At 37.2% G+C, this 21963-nt stretch overlaps 1 protein-coding gene across 3 annotated transcripts; it reads left to right on the top strand.

The window, feature by feature from the left end:
- The first annotated feature begins 219 nt into the window (after positions 1 to 219).
- FBXO30 (F-box protein 30) lies at positions 220 to 21700 on the top strand. 3 transcript variants are annotated; one of them, XM_038526265.1, is made up of 3 exons: positions 220 to 304; positions 8815 to 10867; positions 15581 to 21700. In XM_038526265.1, the coding sequence occupies exons 2-3, from the start codon at positions 8831 to 8833 to the stop codon at positions 15782 to 15784; spliced, it is 2241 nt and encodes a 746-aa protein (XP_038382193.1). In that variant the 5' UTR covers positions 220 to 304; positions 8815 to 8830; the 3' UTR covers positions 15785 to 21700. The 3 variants fall into 3 exon arrangements, with proteins under 3 accessions (XP_038382193.1, XP_038382194.1, XP_038382195.1); XM_038526266.1 differs by lacking the exon at positions 220 to 304 and adding an exon at positions 1294 to 1430; XM_038526267.1 differs by lacking the exon at positions 220 to 304 and adding an exon at positions 1479 to 1618.
- The last annotated feature ends 263 nt before the right edge of the window (positions 21701 to 21963 follow it).

The following is a 21963-nucleotide window of genomic DNA, read 5'->3' as shown; positions in this document are numbered from 1 at the left end:
TGCAGCCGCCGCCGGGGCCGCCGCGGTGGCCGGGCCGAGCCCGTCTGGGGGGCGGGGCCGAGCGGGGCGGGGCGGGGCGGGGCCGAGCGGGGCGGGGCCGCCTGAGGGGGGCGGCCGCCGGGGGAGGTGGCGGAGGCGCCGGCCGGGAGGAGAAAAGGCGGCGGCCCGGCGGGGCTGAGAGGCCCGGCGGAGGAGGCGGACCGCGCGGGGCTGCGGGGCGCGGAGCGGCCGGGACCGCGCGGAGCAGCCGAGCACGGCGGCCTCGGCAGGCAGGGCCTGGGCCGCGGTTCGGCCGCGCGGGGCGGTGAGTGTCGGGAGGCCGGCGGGGCAGGCCGGCGGGGGAGGCCGGAGGCGGCGGCCGGGCCGTGCGAGGCCCGCGGCCGTGGGTCGGTCCCGAGGGCCGGGCCTGCGCCGAGCGAGCAGAGGCCCGCCGAGGAGGGACGGCAAATGGCGACCCGAGGCCGGGGACCGACCCCCGAGTCCCCGGGCCTGTCTGTGGGCGGGGGGGGCGGGGCCCGGCAGCCCTCGGGCAGCCCTCGGGCAGCCCTCGGGACCTCGAGAACCCGGCGTCGGGTCCCTCTGCCTTCGGGAGCTTGGGTGACGGGACAGACGGTCCAAGTAAGGCGGGGACGCGCCATCGCGGTCCCCCGGGATGAGAGAAGTTGGTGACTTTGCCGTTCCTGGTGGCGAGCGGGAGCGGCCGCCGTCCTAGCCTCAGCCCCTGCTAAAGGGAAACTGCCTGATCGCCAGGGCCGGGGGCTGCTCTTTGCGGCGGGTGCTCGGAGGGGGCGGCGGGGCGCGCGCTGGGTCCGGTCCGGCCGCCGGAGTCGGTTTTCGGCCGCGCTTCCCGCACTCCGACCGCCTCTTGCTTTTCTTTCTGAGCCGTGTCGTAAGCCCCAGATAAAGGATGGTTGGGAAGGAATTGACCTTTTATCCCACAACTGCTTTGTTGACTCGGATCCAAGATGACGCTATTTATGGGCATTCTGATACCAGCGTAGGCTAAAGCTTAAAACTTTGAATAAATAACAAACTTCCCAGACTCTTTGGACTATTCGTGCGTGTGCGTGTACCGCGTGGTGTATCCTTTAGAGACCTAAGAAGTTACAGGAGCAGGTTGTGCGTTTGCCCGTATTTATTACCGTTTTGGAAAGCACTCCGGTTTTCAACGCAGCAAAGGGAAAAGAATAGCATAAAATGTATGTTTAGGATTTCTCTTTTCTTTTCTTTTTTTTTTTTTTTAAGATTTTTTTTTTTTTTTTTTTTTTTTTTTTTTTTTTTTTTACTTGACAGAGCACAACCCCGGAGCGGCAGGCAGAGGAGGGGGACGAGCAGGTCCCGGCGCCGCAGGGAGCCCCGTGGGGTCCGCCGGGGATCCCGGGACCGTGAGCTGGGCCAAAGGCAGACGCTTAACCGACCGGGCCACCTAGGTGCTCTCACTTCCCCCCTTTTTTTTTTTTTTTTTTTTAAGAAAATACTTTATTTATTTATATTAAGAATTTTTCTAAGGGTCCAGTTTTTCGGTGTACAGTTTCCGCTGAATCACTGTTCTTTATGCTTAGTCACAGTTTCTTACTCCAGAAGCTTAATCGGGGATAACATGGTGTTTTGGTAACGTGTAAGTTGCCGATTCGTTTTTATCTAGTACTTTAATGCAGTGACATAAGGTTTCTGTGTGTGTGTGTGTGTGTGTGTGTGTGTGTGATTCTGGAAATACTCGGTGGAGTTTTGTAAATGTTCTCAGAGAACTGAAGTTTTTTGATACAGGCAAACTTTTATGCACTCTGGGTGTGCTGGGTATTTTATTTCAGTCCAGTATTTCTCCATCTCTAGCGTTGGACACTTTTAAAAAAATACAAAGTGTCATAATAAAATACCTATTAAAGGACAATAACACTTTGAAATAACACTTACAGTTAGGCAGGTACTTTGAGGTCACCACGTGGGTGTGGTTAATGTGTGTTTACTATTTGATACACTGTATTACTGAAATGTGGCTTTTAATGGGATAAGTCCTATGCTACTTTGTATGATTTTGGATACATCTTTTTTTTTTTTTTTCCTTTTTTTTTGGATACTCTTTTAACTGAGTTCCTAGGATTGTTTGTTTCATTCAAGGAGGTATTTGGCTTCTTTGACAGTCTTCAATCATAGACTATGTAAAATATTTAATTTCAAATTCAGGTTGATGAAATATGTGAGATTGGCATTGAGCTCATGGTTTTTACATTGTAGGTAGCTAGATAGTTAAATACAGATAAGCATACCTCAATTAAAATCCAGTCTCTGAAAATCCTTTACAAAAAAAGGTACATCTTTTCATTGGAAAATGTTAACTAACATAGGTTATTTTCTCATACAATTGCTTTTTATAAGGTTTACAAGTAGAAATGACCTGATATAAAAAATAGTTTTACAGAAAGCTTTGCCTACATAAACATGGCTGTTGTGTAAAGTGAGTACATCCCTTTTCTGAGTATTAGACTGTATCCTGTTGGATATACACATAACCAATCTCTGTAGAGTTCTAAATTGTTTTCACAGTAGAGTAATTGCCTCAAGGTCACAAAGCTGAGATCCCTTGGAAACCCCTTCCCCTGTGCCATGCTGCCCATTTTAATAAGCTGAGTACCACCATTTAGGTGTATTATTTTTATCTGAGGATCGACGCAAACAGGTTCTAGTCCAAAGCATTAAATATTAATATTATTTTAAGTTCTGATGTAAGTCTGTAATAATTTCATTTGCTTATTTAGTGGAGAACATTGCAAGTAGTTAGAACTATCACTTTGGAATTAGCTACTCATGACCATATTTAGACACAGAAGGTATATGTTTTGATTATATCATAACTGGAAGGGAAACATTTGACAATTTTCCATATAATTAGGTCGTCATTCTATAAATAAAAAGAGCTAAAATTTGATAAAAGGAATGAATACAGTGTAACCCACTTAGCCATTTTGGACTCATCAGGAGTGCAAGTGCTTTGAGTTTGGAGTTTAAGGTAGTGGATTTTTTAATCTTGCCTAGTCACCGCACCCCCCTCCCCCCCCAGCCACACACACACACACCCCTTTTAAACCAGTGAAATAAGATGTCCAGCTGAGGTTATAGATTTGCTGTGGTCTTTAAAACTGCATTTGGTCAGCAAATCACCCAGCAGGTGTTTGTATTTAATATTAATTGTACAACTAATTGTATTACTCTAGTACTATACAAGAAGGATGAGACTTACTCAGAGGAGCTTATAACTGATTGCTAAATGTAAAATTTCAGTCACAGACTTGTGTTAACTAATTGAACAGGTCTGTCTAGTTGTATTTCAGCCTCACATTGAAGCAACATAGAATAGAATTGTTTCATCTAGTACCATATTAACTGCAATATTAAACAGTTGGCTGATGCCACTTCCTTTTTTGAGCTGCTTTTCTTAGCCCTGTACCTACTTAGGCACGTGCGTATGTGTGGACACCTCAACCTCTGCTTTTCTTGTTGAAACTGATGCCTCTATATCCAAGTAACCAGTAACCAGAGCACACAGTTGATTAGGGAGTTAAAATAGTGGAAAAATATACGAGTAAATGTTTACTTCTGTGCCTTTTATGACTATTTTTTAAGATTTTAAGATAATGGAAGGTTGAAATGAACTTTCTTTGATTTCCTTGTCCCTTTGACTTGCTTTTTTTAATAGACGGTTTATCTTACTCTATATATAATGCTTGGAATGTATGACTTAGGAACTCAGTAAATGTTTGAGCACTATAGACTTTTTATAGCTGGTACAATAAGGTAATTTTGACTTAATTTGTGTAATACTAGGTTTGTAAAATTGTATTTTTTGATGAAGTATATGTAGTTTTCCATGAAATCAAGAATCTCGTTTTGGAATCCATTTGCCTGTTTATTATAGTATAAATCTTTCGTTTATTCATTTTTCTAAAATAAGTGAAGCTCCAATTAGGCACAGTCTGGAATATAGGAAACATAGGAATGGATGAGAACGAGATGGTTCTGCCACCTTCATGGAGCTTATAGTTTTCCTGTGGAGGTAGATATTAAAGGATAATGACTAGTTGTGACTAGTATAACCAAGGAAATATACAATGTGTAATGAGCACACAGCATCGTATGAGATCCATACCTTTGTCTTTGGTATTTGGAAAGTAACATATGGGCTGAGATTAAAGATTTGAGGCAGGAGTTATGGGGTGGGAGGGCGCCGCCCATCTTTGCATGTGTCTTGCTGACAGAGGTACACATAGCAGCAAGCTGTGTTGAGTACTTTGAGTGACTTGACTTAGCATATTTTAAAATCACACTAACTTGCAATGCTTTATTTATCTCCTTAATTATTTTAACGAATCTGGAAAAATAAAGAAATGGTTTTCTGAAGGCAATTATTTTTATGTATAGAAATAGCTTTAAATAACAAGGCCTCCTTTCACTGTATGGGACAATGCCATGTCTTAAGCTATTTTTATGGATTGCTTGTCAGTCACAGAGTATGAATTGGCCAAGAATTTCTGTTTGAAAAAATTGAAACTATTGTAAGACATTTAATCATTTACAAATATTTTCTTTTTTTTTTACTTTTTTTACAAATATTTTCTAATCTAATGAGACTTCTTCCAGTTGCTCAAATTTAAGTGTAAACTATAGAGATGTTAAGATTCGTTTTCAAGAGAGTTTAAGAAAACTTAATATTGAGGAGTTTTAAATTAAGGTTTTGTTGAACTTGAAGCCTCAGTTTTAGCAACATGTTTTCTGATGGGCCTGCTGTGTGTTCAACTGATATATCAGGGACGGATGTTTTAAACTCGTTTCACAGAATTCATGAGCAATTGCAAGATACTTTATGGAGGCATATTTAATCTGATAATGATCTTGATTAGAAAAAGGATGGATCAAAAAAAAAGAAAAAAAAAAAGAAAAAGGATGGATCTGAAAGTTTTAATTTCTGAAGCAGAGGGTTTTATTCCCAGAATACTCTTTGGTTATTATCTAGTCCATTTTCTTAACTTATTTCTTAATATATTTACTTGTAAAATGAATTACACTTGATTCTTTGTATAGCTAGCTGTCTTGAAAATGGCTAAATTTATATTTTTCTGCAAATTTTACTATTTCAAATGCAAGTTATTTTAAAAATAGTCTTTAAAACTGATATTCAAAGCAAAGCTATGTGCTATTGTAATCACAGAGAGCCAAAAAGACTTTCTTGACCACAGGGGTGATTAAGTGTTGGAATAAACTACAAGCAAAATTGTGTAATCTCCATTCCTCAAATAACATCTTAAAATTGGATCACCAGTTACTGAAGTGCTGCCTGTTTTCTTAAACTTTTATGAGTAAACGTATCTGTTGTTGTCCATGTGCATTGATCCAGATCCAGATTGAAATCCTAGTTCTGCCACTTACTAGGGGATGACCCTGGACAAGTCCCTTCAGCCTCTCTGAACCTCAGTTTGCTCTTGGTTGTTATGAGGATTAAAGAACATTAAGTGAGAAATTTGGAGACAGGAGAAAACTGGTACAAATTAGTGTTCTTTTTTCCTTCTAAGTCTGCTTCAGTAAAGAGATATTGTGCACTCATTGCTGTGGATATTTTTATTTTTTAAAAACAGTTTTCTTTCTTTTTTTAAAAAATATTTCACTTATTTATTCATGAGAGACACAGAGAGAGAAGCAGGCTCCATGCAGGGAGCCCAACTGGCACTCATCACGGGTCTCCAGGATCAGGCCCTGGGCTGAAGGCGGCGCTAAACTGCTGAGCCACTCGGGCTGCCCTTAAAACAGTTTTCTTATTCTGAAGGGAGTAGTGTGGAATTAACTATTTACTTTGAAGCTTGAGAGCCCTCTATGTCTTCCTTTCAAACTTGTTGCTGTTTTACATTGAACTTAGTTGTCTATAGCAGTTGCTATTTTAAACACTTTGAATTAAGTGATATTTCAGAGATGTGTTCGGCCTAGTGTGGTCATATGATGTGCCATAACATAAAGTGTTCCTACAAGTTGCGAGAGCAGTGGTCACTTCTGCGGAACTGCTTGTATTTTTAGGTTCTCTCTTAGTAACAGGCTTATAACCCTCAGCATGTGAGATGAACTCCATCTAGTTGTTGCAAAATAACACTACAGCTGCTTTCATAATCTAATCACTTGGTAAAATTCGCCTTAATTCTTACTAATGTTTCTTTTTTAACATCTGTTTAATTTACAAATGTTTGTCGTCATTAGGCTGTCATATCTTCTACTGTGACTCTTTAGCATGTCTGTGTTTAACTTATGGGTTCTGTCTTAACCTATAAACATTCAGAAGTATTCAGATTCATAATTTGTAATTTTTAAACACAATTTAAAAATATAATTTTGTTTTTAAATGCATGCCTTTCCCCCCCCACCCCTATTATCAGTAAGTGCCATAATATCAACTCAGAACTTCTCTACTTAATCAGTAGAGCTCTAACAATATGAGGTAGACTTTTGTTATTTTGTTTTTGTTCGAGGAAATCATCCCTGGACTGGACAAAAATAAATAGCAATTTCAGGAGTAATTATTTTACATTAGCCAACTGGAACCCAGAGAGCACTTGTGGAAAAATATGTCAGAGAATTAGGAATCTTGTATGCATTGAAGTGATGAAAACAGGCTAAGAATTGACTTATTTACCCAGCAAATTGTTGTCTATTACAGTGTAATTTAATTTGGGGAAAATTGAGATGAGTTGCCTGTCTCATTTGGCTATAGAGATCTGAAGTTTGGGAGAGGGATCTGGGCAAGGGTAATAGAGAAGTTTTCAGCATATGGGTGGTAATTGAAGCTTTTGAGAAATTGAGAGCACCCAGGGAGGATGTATAGAATGAACAAGAAATGACATGATTTCTGAGGAGGAACATTTTAGAAGAAGAGATTAAGAAATAACCAAAAAGGTAGGGAGAAAACCAGGGAAATAAAACATCCCAAGGAAAGACAAATTGTTCAAAAAGGAGGGAATAGTCATAATGAAGTCTGTAAAAAAAAAAAAAAATGCCCTTTGGATTTAGCTCAGAGGATCTCAGAGAAGTTTTAATGACTGGCAGTCAAAAGAAAGCCAGATTAGAGGACTGTAGAGCTTATGGGAGGTATGAAGGGTTTTTGTTGTTGTTTTAATTGGTTTTTGGTTTTATTCTGGAAGCTTGAAAAGGAAAAACAATAGTAGAGGGAGATACTGTTTTATTATTTAGGTTTTAAAAAATGAAATAGTTTTTAAAATTTTTACTGCTCGTAGGAACAAGCCAATAAAGAAGTTGAATATTATAGACCAAAACACATTGAATAGGATTAGTACTTATATTTAAATCAGTATATTGTGCTGATATACTGCACAGTGATTTCCTGTTACCTAAAGTCTGAACTCCTTAGAGCAACATATAGCACAGTCTTCATGATTTGCTTTATTTCTATCATCCTGCCCTATCTCTCACAGCTACCTAGCATTACACCTTGTGATCCAGCAATGCTAGGAAATTTGTGGTTTCCTGATCATGTTTTGCTACTTGTTTTTCTCCATTTACATATGCTGTTGCTTCAGCATTCAATACTTCCCTTCCTTGCCAATGCTCTCCTTCCATGCTTAAGATTTCCCATCTTTGAAGATTACTATGAATTCTTCTCAAGCCCCTACACTTAGTGATAATTATCTTCTCTATGTTAATCTGATTTTACTTTTGTCAGATTGATCACATAATAACATGACATGACTTTTACTGTTGTATCTCTGACCTCCTGCTCTAGCTCCTTGAGAGGAGGTACCATGTCTGACTAATCATTATATTGCCAAACCAAACACAGTGCATAGTAGTTAAACAATAAATAGGTGTTGAATGAATGAATGGAAACTGTGGCCCTCAGAAGTAAGTGATTTGCGCATAGCCAGGAACTGGAGCTGGAACTTGTATTTTGTAAATTCCCTGTTTGTTTCAATTAAGGCTTACTGTGGTGATTTGGTGTAGAATGTATTAAGGCATATGTAGGAGTGATGAATAGATGAAATCTTAAATGAATTCCTGTATTTAGGGGAATAAAAAGAAAACTTCTAGTAGTTTTAGTTAAATATATTCATGAAATTCAGATCATTCTCTCTTAGGAATATGATGAGGTCAGTGTACTATGGAGTGCTTCAGAATCAGTTTATTTGAAACTGAAAAAGTGAAAGCTAAAGCATTCTTTGAAATCTAAAAGTCAGGGCAGCCTGGGTGGCTCAGCGGTTTAGTGCCGCCTTCGGCCCAGGGCGTGATCCTGGAGACCCGGGATCAAGTCCCACGTCAGGCTTCCTGCATGGAGCCTGCTTCTCCCTCTGCCTGTGTCTCTGCCTCTCTCTCTGTGTGCCTTTCATTAATAAATAAAAAGCTTAAAAAAAAAAAAGAATAGCTTCCCCCTTTAAAAAAAAAAAGAAATCTAAAAGTCAAATATAAAAAAATAAATAAATAAAAAATAAAAGTCAAATATGCATAAATTTGTTTTGGGCATCAATTTATATACTACACAGTATACTAGAATTGTAATAAGCATTATATTTTGAAACATTTGGCCTCTTAGGCATGTTGTTATATGGTATATAGAAATGAACTTTTGCATTGTTACTTGATATGAAGTACTCAAGTTGTTTCAAGATAAATTGATTATATGTAAAATAAACTTGTTTAGTATGCTTATTTTATATATTTCATCGTAAGATAAGTCACTATACCTTTATGACTTGATTTATGTTATTCAGCAGTTTTTAAAAATTAACCACTTTTTGCCTAATTTCTTTTTTCCATCTCAACAACTAGAGTTGGACTGGCCATTATGGAGGAGGAGCTGCAGCATTCACACTGTGTGAATTGTGTCAGTAGACGGTGTATGACCAGACCAGAACCTGGGATTTCCTGCGACTTGATTGGTTGTCCATTGGTGTGTGGAGCAGTTTTCCATTCTTGTAAAGCTGATGAGCATCGACTTTTATGTCCATATGAACGAGTGCCTTGCTTAAATAGTGACTTCGGATGTCCATTTACAATGGCTCGAAATAAAGTTGCTGAACATCTAGAGATGTGTCCTGCAAGTGTGGTGTGCTGTACTATGGAGTGGAACCGATGGCCAGTTAGTTATGCAGATCGGAAATCATATGAAAATCTAAGCAGAGATGTTGATGAAGTGGCACAATTAGATATGGCCTTGGCCCTTCAAGACCAAAGGATGCTTTTAGAGTCTCTCAAAGTAGCCACCATGATGTCAAAAGCGACTGATAAAGTATCAGAACCTAGAGAACAAATCTCAGTTAAATCAAGTGTCCCAGAAATACCACATGCTAATGGTTTGGTGTCTGTTGATGAAGAATCTTACGGTGCACTTTATCAAGCTACTGTAGAAACAACCAGAAGTTTGGCAGCTGCTTTAGATATCCTGAATACTGCCACAAGAGACATTGGCATGTTAAGTACAAGTCTTTGCACTTCCCCAAGTGAAATGAATGAAGAGCAAAATGCCAGGGGAAGCTTGCAGAATAGACACTTGAACGACCAGGACCACCTTTATGACGATGAGATAGGAGCAGTAGGTGGAATTGACCATAACAACACAAGTCTGGATGTCCAGTGTGAACAAAATGGTTCCAGTGATTTATTGTGTGACTCGAATACCAGTTCTTATGGCACTTCTGCTCTTTGTAATGGCTTTTCTTTGGAAAATCTATGTACACAGGCCATGGACCAAAATCAGAAATTATATGGTGATTCAAAACAAAGTACCTTAACGAATGGAGAATGTATAGCATCAGATGGCACCTCACCACCTTCCAGTTCACTTTCAGTAGCAGCACAACTTAGGGAAGCACTACCATCTAGTGCTCTGCCTAATGGCACAGTTCAGCATATCCTCATGCCAGATGATGGGGATGAAGGAGCTTTGTGTTGGAGAAAAGTAGATTTAGGAGACTTGAGGAATGTTGATGTCTTATCTTTAGGTCATCCTCCATTCAAATTTCTTTCTAACTCCTGTTGGTCTAAACCAAAAGAGGATAAAGCAGTAGATACATCAGATTTGGAGGTTGCAGAAGATCCAATGGGCCTCCAAGGAATAGATCTAATTACAGCAGCATTGCTCTTTTGTCTAGGAGATTCTCCAGGTGGGAGGGGTATATCTGATAGTCGCATGGTTGATGTTTATCACATTGACTTTGGGACTCAGACTTTTTCACTTCCATCTGCAATATTAGCTACAAATACAATGGTTGGAGAAATAGCTTCAGCTTCAGCTTGTGATCATGCCAACCCACAGCTTTCAAATCCAAGTCCTTTTCAGACACTTGGGCTGGATTTAGTATTGGAGTGTGTTGCTAGGTACCAACCCAAGCAGCGTTCAATGTTTACATTTGTTTGTGGACAGTTATTTAGGAGAAAAGAATTTTCTTCCCATTTTAAGAATGTGCATGGTGACATTCATGCTGGACTCAATGGCTGGATGGAACAGAGGTGTCCTTTAGCATACTATGGTTGTACCTATTCTCAGCGTAGATTTTGTCCATCAACACAAGGAGCAAAGATTATACATGACCGCCATTTGAGGTCATTTGGAGTTCAACCATGTGTATCTACAGTATTAGTAGAGCCTGCTAGAAACTGTGTATTGGGATTACATAGTGACCATCTAAGTAGTCTTCCTTTTGAGGTCCTACAACATATTGCAGGCTTTCTTGATGGCTTCAGTTTATGCCAGCTCTCCTGTGTATCCAGGTTAATGAGGGATGTATGTGGCAGCCTGCTTCAGTCTCGTGGAATGGTCATACTGCAGTGGGGGAAAAGGAAGTATCCAGAAGGAAATTCGTCATGGCAAATAAAAGAAAAGGTTAGTTGAATCTTAACTATATCATCCCCTTATTTGACATACAGTAGATACTTAATGTTGCAGAATTAATAAAGTTAAAATCTTGTTGAAAAATTGACCGTCCTTTAAAACTTATACTTTAATTCAACAGACTTTTTAAAAATAATGATAATTAATGAAAAACTAGAATTTTTGTCATAATCACATGTTTACTACAGCCATCCTAGTACTAGGTTCTAATTTAATATGAAGAAGGCCACTTCTGTTACTTCAGTTGAGCAGTTCTATACTCCGTTCTTCTGTAACAACTCCTTTTGAGTCTGTGTTAACTGCCTTCTAATTTGAGTTCCATCTGAAACATTTTCACTGTAGGACAATGGAAGAAGCAAGAAGAGGTTTTCTGCTGCTTATAATTGGCAGTTTCTTTCCATTCCTAGCAACTTCTTTCTTAGAACTTAGTATTTCAGGTTGAACTTAAAAAGAGGGAAATGAGAAGAGTTATAGCTGCTACTACTAGTAAGTGACCAATGGAGTATTTGGGGGCTAGAAAACATGATGGATGTGGAAAAGTGTTAGGTCGAAGTGAGGTAAGAGTAGGGTAGTTAGATTTGATATTGGTAGGGACTCTGGGTTTAGTAGAGTACAAGAGAGTGTTGCATATTGGAGGCATTACCTGTAGGTGTAGCAGATCTGGCAGCAAGTCCTGGTTCCACCATTTTTCTCTTGTGAAAATCCATTTTAGCCCACCTTTATTTTATTTTGTTTTATTTTTATTTATTATTATATTTTAAAGTAATCTCTACACCCAACATGGGGCTCAAATTCACAACACTGAGATCAAGAGTCAATATGCTTTACTGACTGAGCCAGAAAGGCACCCCTACTTTTGTCTACTTTCTGTTTGAGGCACTAATCGAAACTAGAAGTCATTATAAATATATTTTATTGCAGGAGTTTTTCATTTTAGAATATAAACATTTTGCATTTTATAAAGTAGGAAAAGTTTGCCAAATTTCACTTTGGTTGCAGAGTTCAAATTTCTGGCTTTGTTTTTACCACCCTTAGTTTTTCTCAGACTTTTACTCATTGCTCCAGTTTTTCAGAATTCTACATCATCATCTGTGTTCTTCTGAGGCTTTGACCAACAATTTGAATATACTATTTATTTTATTATGTTTTTCCCCAAATGGGAATTTTGATGGCAGAAAGTTTTATACTTGCTGTGTATATGTGTGTATACACATACAGATAACTTGGTATCTTTCTACCATTTGAGATGGGGTACTTTGAACATGATCTCTTTTTGTCCTTGCCCACTAATATTGACCTATGAGATGAAATATTTTCTAGGGATTCTATTCCTGCAAGAAAATCTTACCTACTCTTGGAGTTTAAATTATCATCATTTATACAGATTACTCATACATCCATATCCTGGCCACTTTCTCCTGAACTCCACAGTGTTATATACAAGCATCTTCACTTGATTATCTCACAGGTTCATCAAAAGCAGCATGTCCAACCTACTCCGCATCTTTATTCCTCTTTTTAAAAAAAAAAAAAAAAGATTTATTTTATTTTAGAGAGTTTTGTGCACATTGGGGAGGAACAGAAGGAGAGAGAGAATGTCAAGTAGACTCCCTACTGAGCACAGAACCCACTGTGGGGCTCAGTCTCACCACACTGAGACCATGAACTGAACTGAAACCAAGAGTCAGATGTTCAAACCACTGAGCTACCCAGGTGCCCCTCTGTCCCTCTTAATCTCAGCGAGTGGCATTATTATTTATCAGATTGCCTAAACTAGGAATTTGGGAGTAAGGGTTGACTTCTTTTTTCCCCCTTTATTTCCATATCTAGGTAATCATAAAACCCTCCTGAGGCTTCCTTCTTCATACCCCTCAGGTTTGCTTTACTGTTCCCACTGCCTAGTTCTGTCCTCTTCAACTCTCTCTCCACAATAGCCTGACTGGGTTTCTTTTTTTTTAATTTATTTTTTATTGGTGTTCAATTTGCCAACATACAGAATAACACCCAGTGCTCATCCCATCAAGTGCCCCCCTCAGTGCTTGTCACCCAGTCACCCCCACCCCCTGCCCACCTCCCTTTCTACTACCCCTTGTTCGTTTCCCAGAGTTAGGAGTCTCTCATGTTCTGTCTCCTGACTGGGTTTCTATTCCTAACTGGGTCACTTCCCAACATACTCTCTATATAAGGACTAGAGTGATAAATATTTTCATAAATACAGTTCTTACACTATAGTTTTTAATAGTTTTTAAGTTTTTATAGTTTTTATGTTTGTTCATTGCTCTGGGACAGAGAAAGACTCCTTAATGAACCATTTAAGACTTAATAATCTTGTTCTTACTTACTTCTTCAGTTTCTTCTTGTTATTTCATATTCCAGCTATGTTGATTTACTTACAGTTTCCTGATGTTTTCTTTCTTAGGGCCTTCAGATGTGCTTCCTACATCTGAACACTTGCAATATCCTAGACTTCTGTTAACCTATTTACTCTGTCTCTATTTTATGGATGAAGAAATTGAAGTTTAGAGAGCTGAAGTAACTTGTCCAACCAATTGATGGATTCACATCTAGGAAACCTGTCTCTGGAGTTTGTGGTGTTCATCATCTGCTCATTTTACAGATCTTACTTCTTTAGGAAAGCCTTCTGGAACCCTACCCTGAAGCTTTCAGGGAGGTATACTGCTCTGTACTCCAATATATTCTTCTACTCTGCATACCCCTACTAGAGCACTCTGTATGCTGTTTCATAATTCACTGATGAATTGTTGGTTTCATTGGACTGTAAGGTCCTTGAGAAGTGAGACTCTCTGGGAACCAAATATCTGCTGCCTAGAACCTCACTGCCATGTAGTGGGCACTAAGTAAGTACTTGAGGAATACTTCTGGATGAAAAATTGGCCCATTATTAAGAAACCATCAGGAGATGGGAATCATCCATTTTTTTCTTAGTGTTTCACCAGATTCTTGTGGAAGTGGGGAGGCTGTCTGCCGTGATTGAATCTTTCATGAATTTGTTCTGCTGAGGCTTAACAAAACTCCTAATTCTTCCTATAGTTTCTTAGGTATGGGGAATTGTAAGGGAGGCTAGTGATATCTGTAATGTCTATTGGTAGCTACTCTCTAGGCCTTCATGGACTCCTGGGAAAGAACCCTACAGTAGGCATAATCAATATAATAACCCTAAGGAATACTGGGAGTAAGTACCTTTTATGCTGAACAGTGGTGATTTCTGTTGCCAGCTGAAAAATAAGTGTTCCCAAAGAAGTTGAAGGTATCTGGCCACCTTGGAAGGCATTACCTTCCTTTCATGAGACAGTCTAATGAGTGCTGAAGGCTTTCTTCAAATCCGTGACTGCTTTCTTAGAGTATCTGCTGTTTACTGGGCATTAAGTGTGCGCTAACATTTGCCTGGTGATGAGCTTAGCTAGGATGCCTAGGCCTCATCTGTCCCATTCATGCTTGTACCTGGGTCTGTCCTCCATTTGTGCTTATTACCTGTGTTTGGGTAGCTTTATATTTAGAATTGTAAAGATGAGAAGAGGCCACAACTGTCATTGCTGGACTAATAAGATGACATTGTTTCAACACTTAGAGTTGCTGAGCTGGCTAAAGGGGAAGTAGCTCATATTTTTACCAACAGACACATGAATAGGGATGGTAGCTGAATTTTTGTCTAGAAATGGCATTTTACAATGATTTGGAATAAAGTAAGATTCATTTTACAAAAGCGTTTTATATAAATTTTCAGAAACGTGTTGAACAAATTGAAATACCTGTACTCATGAATATTACTAAGTACCTTTAGTGCTTATAAATAGTGGAATGATAAGGCACTTTGGCAAAATATTAGTGTATTTTTTAAAGGTTTTATTTATTTATTGGAACATGCACGAGTGCATGAGCAGGGGAAGGGGCAGAAGGAGAGGGAGAAATAGACTTCATCCTGAGAAGGGAGCCCATTGTGGGGTTGATCCCAGGATCCTGGGATCATGACCTCAGCCAAAGGTAGACACTTAACTGAGCCACAAGGCACCCCATATTAGTGTATTTTTTTAGTATACTTCATGTAGTATAATAGGAATGGAAGAAAAACTTCAGAAAAAAAATAATACGTGTATCATCAATATCTCCAGACTCTGAGTAATTCTATATGTCCAATTGGATAGGATGAAAGAAGAGTGTGTAATATATTATTTTAGGAAGTACCTCTGAATTTACAAGGTTATGATTTTTTAAAAAATTGCTTAGGGGCACCTGGGTGGCTTGGTGCATGGCTCACGTCATGAGATTGAGCCCTTTGTCTGGCTCAGCATGCTCAATGGGGAGTCAGCTTGAGATTCTCTCTGTCCCTCTCTCCACTTGGGTCCTCTCTCCTTTCTTCCCTCCTTTCTCTCTCAAAATTTCTTAAAAAATTACTTTATAAGCCAAGTTGGATGTAGTATTTAATGTCGATTTTTGCTTTTCATTTATTTTTTTTGGTTATTGCATTTATCGAAGTTAAAATATCATAGGAGTGATTTATTCTATAGTTATTTGATAAACAGATTTGTCTCCAAATGGATTTACTCCTTTTCAGTTTTGTAGCTAACTACTTGGAACTTTATAGGATATTTCTCTAACAGTAGAAATGTTTGCAGGTGGAGTAAGAAGTGTATTTTGATTTTTGTAAATTGACTTGTTTAAATCTGAAGTAGAATTTTCTTTTAGGTGTGGCGATTCAGCACTGCATTTTGTTCTGTAAATGAATGGAAATTTGCTGACATCCTAAGCATGGCTGACCACTTGAAGAAATGCAGTTACAATATTGTAGAGAAACGGGAAGAAGCCATCCCATTGCCATGTATGTGTGTGACACGAGAACTCACTAAAGAGGGCCGTTCACTCCGCTCAGTTTTAAAACCTGTACTTTAAAAACTGTAATTCTACTTGCACACACATGCAAGCACCTAGTATAATTTCTTTGTAATATGTGACACTTTATTAATGTATTAAAGATTACAACTAGCTAAATTTATTGCCACTATGTATATAATGTTTTGAAGTGACATATATTTTTATAAAGTACTGTTTAGTTGGGAAAAAGTTGCCTTAATGTTTGAAATGTGTGAAATTTTTGGAACTTGCTGGACAGGGTGATTTAATTTTTAGCTGCATAATTTTCAGAATTAGTATTTTTAATGGTGTGCATATTTTGGTTTTTAAATTTTTTGTTTCTTAAACTAACAAGATCCTGACCAATTTGTCCCTCATGTTTTTTGTGGGTTATAACCCATGCATTCAGAAAGCAAAACTTTGATTCAAATTTTTGCAGCATAAGTTTTTCAGATAAAGACATTCAATTGTTTAAGGACTGCCATAAATCAAAGGATTTTTATTTTAGTGCTCCCCTTATACAATTGTTGATACATTGATGATCTTTAATATATATTTATGTAATATTTAAAATCATGACTAATGTTTGGTAATGCATTTATCATGTTTTAAAAATACCCACAAAAGTGTTTTCATCTTATGTATTTGCAGCTCTTATACAGAGTGACCACATGCAACTTCCTTTTTTTCTAAGACACCACATCCAAAGACTTTTAGCAATGTGTTTTATAAAATGAAAGCCAACAAAAAGCATGAACTTATTTAAATTTGAAACTGTTCATGGTATGATATATTTGCTAGGTTTTTGATATTGGAAAGAAGAAAATATACCTCATTTAAAGTTCAGATTGGACATATTGTATGAATAAATTTCAAATAATCAGAATGCAAAGGGCTTAACTTTATTTCCTAAGCATTTAGAATTTTTGCCTTTTTATGTTTATAAAAGTCACAACTGATACTATTTTAAGACATTTAACAATGTGAAATTTGGGGTCTTTGTAAAGTGACAATCATGAAATGGAAAAATATGTCTCTGTTGACAGTTTCCTTAAACCATTTCCAGGTTTATTTCCCATTTACTTCTCTACCAAAATGTAAGAATTGCATCTTTGTGTGAAGATTAAGGTATAACAGAAAAATATTCGGAGTCCTATTTTTGAAGTATTGTATTATAGTTTTCAAATTGATTTACACTATTATTAACCTAATGTGGTCAGTTAAAAAAATGAATATATCAATATTTAGAAATACATTTCAAAGATTGGGGAATACTTAAATAATTTGTTTCAATTAGCTTTCAGTATTTGGTAGTCTAAAATGGATGACAAGTTATCTTGTTATACAATATCAAACTTATATTGTGTTTTCTCTTGCTACATTAGTCCCTGAGAGTGCTCTATTGTTACTAGGGTAACAACACTATGGCAGTTAAACTGGGCAGATGTGTTCCTTGGGCATTAGAGAAGGACTCTGAACTGCTTAAGACTCCTTTTGGTTGGATCAAGCCCTTATTACAGTTGAAAATATAGCATTAAAGACTAATCAATTACTTTGTCTCACCTATCATTTCAGTTAGAATATTTCTCAGTACTTAAACTTTCAACTGTGAGATTGAATTATATAAATTGTCTATTTCTGAAAAAGTCAGAAATAAGATAAAAAAACTCTAAGATAGAACTGCCTTTCCAAGTTTTGCTGAAGAATGTGTCTGGTTAGGATAGCACAAACATTAATGTTTTGTTTTATGGTTGTGCTTGTTTGGTTTTTAAGTTTAGATTCCTTGTTTCTACACTGGATCATGAGATATTTAACAGTTTTCCACCTTATATTTCTTTTACACATCTTTGGCTGTTTTCTTTTTTGTTTGTTATGCCACCATATGATTTTGTTAAAATGTTTTCTTTGTGCAACATTTGTTCAAATTCTAATAAAATTAATATTTTTCCTTTATGTGGCTCAGTAACTTAAAAGGAAAAACTTTTGTTTAAATAAAATTTTAATACTTGTTTGAAAGATTCCAAATGCAGTGTTTCTAAGTAGATTTTCTGCATATTGTAGGAGTTGTTTGTTATCATTGCTCACCCATGTTTTACTGGTGAGAATTTTTTTTTTAATATGAAAAACTCAATTAACTTTCTGTGCCCTTTCAGTGTCCTCCTGAAAGTAGTCCCATCTAAGAGTATTGAAAGGCTGAAGAGTTTCTGGCGATACTGTTTTTCTAAAACTTGTCATGGGAACAATCTATCTAGCCTTTTAAGTGTGAAAAGGTTTGTATGTCATTTAAATGTCATTGTCATTCTTTGCTCATTTCTTAGTTTTTTCTAATCAGCAAGATAAAGGGCAAGTATCAAGATGGAAGAAAATATCTGTATTCACTTTTATCTGCTGCCTCCTTTGCCAGAACTGCATGTCTTTCTCTTTCTCTCTTTAGAATGCATCTTGCTCACTCCTTCTCTCCCTCTTTTCATTAATTTAGTAACTACAGTATCACCTTTTATCTACTTACTCCCTTTCTCTGCCCTTCTCTTTCTCTCTGTCTATTGAGATTCACAGATTATTTACAGTAGAGGTTCCCAAAATGTCCCTGGACCAGTAGCATCAGCATCACCTGGGAATTTGTTAGAAATGCAGATTCTTGGGTCTCTCTGTAGACCTAACCAGAAGCTCTGGTGTGGAAACTAGTAAGTCTGCTTTAATAAAGGCCTTCAGGGGATTCTGATTTCACAGTTAAGTATGAGAACTTAGAGAGGAGCCTGGGACTTGCCAGCTGTTCTCCTGAATGATGTGGTATTGGAGTGGGTATGTTTGTGTATATATACATGTATAATAGAAAATTAAGAGTAATGGCAAGTTATTTATTACCATTTGGTTAAGTTAAATGATGTTTGTTGTTTCCATCTTATAGCTATATGTCAAAGTACATTGGGTACTATGGTGGTTGGACATTTTTTTAAAAACTAGTATTTACTAATATTTAAGATTTACTGTTATTACTAGTATTTCACTTGTGTTTCTTCTCTTCAAAGTAAATTGCAGTGCAACTTACAGTTTATTAGCATTAACCTTTAGCCATCATTTGTTCTCATTCTTGTTCAGTGGTTGCAGTCATGTGAACATACTAGATTTCTAGGATAAGAGTAGAAGTAGACAAATACTGGGTTAAATCCTACAAAAATATGAGAATCCTTTCAACCCTATCATTAGGAGATACTAACGATTGAGTTTCTGGTTTATTACTAGTATAGAATCTGTTTTACTCTTTAACCCTATGCTACATATCCCATCAATGTACTTGCTATTAATTATCCCCTGACCATGGATATTGGGATCTTTGTAACTTTGAAGATAATATGGTTTTCAACAAAACTTCCTTATCCCTTGAACATATGGTAGCTAATGTTACTATATTAATAGCATATGGTTAACCTCTGGCAATCTGAATGTAGTTTTTGGCATTTAGAAGTAAAATAGATTTCTTTACATGTTGCATCCCAATCTAAAAAGACCTAGAATTTATTAATTTAAAAAATTTTCTAAGGGATAGTTATGCAAACATTAAAAAATGTGTTTCCTGCATGATGCATCATATCAGAAGGTGATGGATTGGGACCTCCAGGGGTGAATGTTCAGAATTGTAATAGAAGAAAGCAATTGGCCCGCATTCTCTCAGTAGACTGGACAAAGTCTTGATGGAAGGAATTTCACTAATAGGTGTTTTGGCTGGTTGTCTAAATATTGCTCTAAGTAGTTTTATTTAACACACTCATGAGGCCTAGAAAGTAAGAGAATATTTGTCATCCCTTTAGAGAATATCAACTCATCAATGACTCATCGACTGTATTTAATGTAATTCAGTGATGGGTTTTGTTAGGATTTGATCTAAATCTGATTTCCAAAAAAAGTTTTGAGGTGTGTAAATGAAGGCCAACTTTAGTAAACTTCTTTCTAAATAAGAGAAGAGGAAGGATGGTTTCCTTCTAATGTCACCTTTTATGTAATTATTTTCTTTTCTTTGATTTAAAAGATCAAAGTAAGTTCAAAAGATAAATCTTTCCAAGTTTCTATTTTAATGATGAAAAAACTGAGGTACTCAGAGTTGAGTAGTGATGACTTTCTGGGGATACTTCAGAGAAATGTGTCCTGACATGGTTTACTTTTCTACTTTACATATGCAGAAAGAGAAGGGACACTTAGATACAAGGAAATTACTTTGGAAAATACTGTTGCCTACCATACTTGATTCCTAATATCTGTTTTGGAAAGTTATATTGGGTAATACCAAGAGGGAAAAAAGTAGAAATAAACGAAGTATGGGTGTTGTTCTGAAAATCCTTTGCAAAAACTAGGTCTTCTGCTGAGTTTTTACAAGTATTTATTTGCATGTATAATCTCCATAAATTGGCCAAGAGGATTTTAATAGATCTTGAGGTATATTAACAGAGATACATCTTGAGGTGTTTTTTTCCTTTTTTACCTTAGAACATTTTTTTTAAAGATTTTATTTATTCACAAGAGACAGAGAGAGAGAGAGAGGCAGAGGCACAGGCAGAGGGAGAAGCAGGCTTCGTGCAGGGAGCCCGACGTGGGACCTGATCCCGGGTCCCCAGGATCACACCCTGGGCCGAAGGCGGCGCTAAACCGCTGAGCCACCAAGGGCTGCCCTCCTTAGAAAAATTCAAAACTGACATTTTTGTGTTCAGAATGCTTGACATTCAAATGTGTTATTTGGGGAGTGACTTTTCATTAATTCAATAGTTACAAAGAAATGGTTAACAGGATGCTTCATGAATGTGCTCTATGTAGTAAAAAGTCATTGATATGAATCTACTGTTTTATGATTTTTTTTTCTCTTTGACATGCTGGTCTGAGTATTGTTTACTATAAAGAAAAGCATTTCTGAAGCAAAATGACAACTTAAGTTTTTTTCTTTTCACTAACACCAGGGATTTTAAGCATCCCCCAAATCATTTTATTAATCTATTTGCATGCAAGTATTGTGATAGGAAATGGTTCTTCAATACATAGCTAGTTCTAGTAGTGATAATATAGTGTGTTTGAAAGTAATAAAACTACATTTCTGTTGAACTCTTTAAGACTAACCAACTCATCAAGTCAAATTATCCTTTCCCAGGAAAAGCAAGTTCATAAGGTTTAATTTTTATGTTCTTCTAATATAAAGTGCTAGAATTCTTTTTTTCTCAGACAAGATCCTGAAACAGATAAATAGATTGATGTAAGCCTTGGTTCATTCTATGGCAAAGAAACTGACACATGATAGCTTTCCACACCCCTTTTCAGTCAAAGAGTAAAATTAATTGTTACACTATTCATTGATCTAATAATATAAAAACAGTAGCGATAATGTGTTATTGCTCAAAAGATTGAAGTTGAAGATAGGAGATCCTGCTCTTTGCTGTCCTCCTGGAATTCTCTTTTCAGTGAAATCCTTTTTTTTTTTCCATGTTAATTGTCATTACTGCTTTTTTATGCTACGACTTCAGCTTTCTGACCTGTTGATCAAAATAACCGAGATGAAGTATGTAGAGTTTTAAAAAACTTGTTCTAATCAGCATTATGTCTAGTAGTTTTGGTAAGTTTAGATTTGATTAAGTAACACATTCAGCTTCTTTTAAAGTCTCAGCTTACAAATTTGTAGCTATAAAAAACAAGTCAGCATTCAGATTTAACTACATTATTTGATTATAAGAAGTCAAACCATGGAAATGGAAATGATTTAAGTATAACATCTGTCCAAGAGTAGAATTACCCAGTGAATATTTAATTATGTCACATGGGTGTCTTTTGTATCAATTGATAACTTAAAAAAACTATGACTTATATTAGGAAGAGATTTAAAATAGAGAATGGTATTGATTTCCTACAACATTCCAAAAGCTTTGTGATAAAAACTCTGGCATATGAAATAAATTGTTTTGAATTGTTACTAATTCAGTGGAAATGAATTCTTAAGATTTTTGTGCTGCATATAAAACGTTGTTCATTTGATCAGTGTTCAAGCACCAATCAGTTCTAAAAACTTGAATGCATTCTGAAAGGTAATTGTACTGACTCATTCACTTACCTCAGATGTCATTTAGATTCCAATATATCTTTTCTTCCCATGATTTACATTTATGGTTGGTTTTTCCTGAAATGCTAAAGGGTATGGTAGTTCTTGAAAAATTTGTGAAGTAAAAGAAACTAATTATATTTAG

This window comes from Canis lupus, chromosome 1, assembly GCF_011100685.1.
Source record: "Canis lupus familiaris isolate Mischka breed German Shepherd chromosome 1, alternate assembly UU_Cfam_GSD_1.0, whole genome shotgun sequence".
In the NCBI taxonomy this organism is placed as follows: Eukaryota; Metazoa; Chordata; class Mammalia; order Carnivora; family Canidae; genus Canis; species Canis lupus.
Note: the sequence above shows the minus strand (reverse complement) of the source record. Positions and strands in the feature narration are given on the sequence as shown.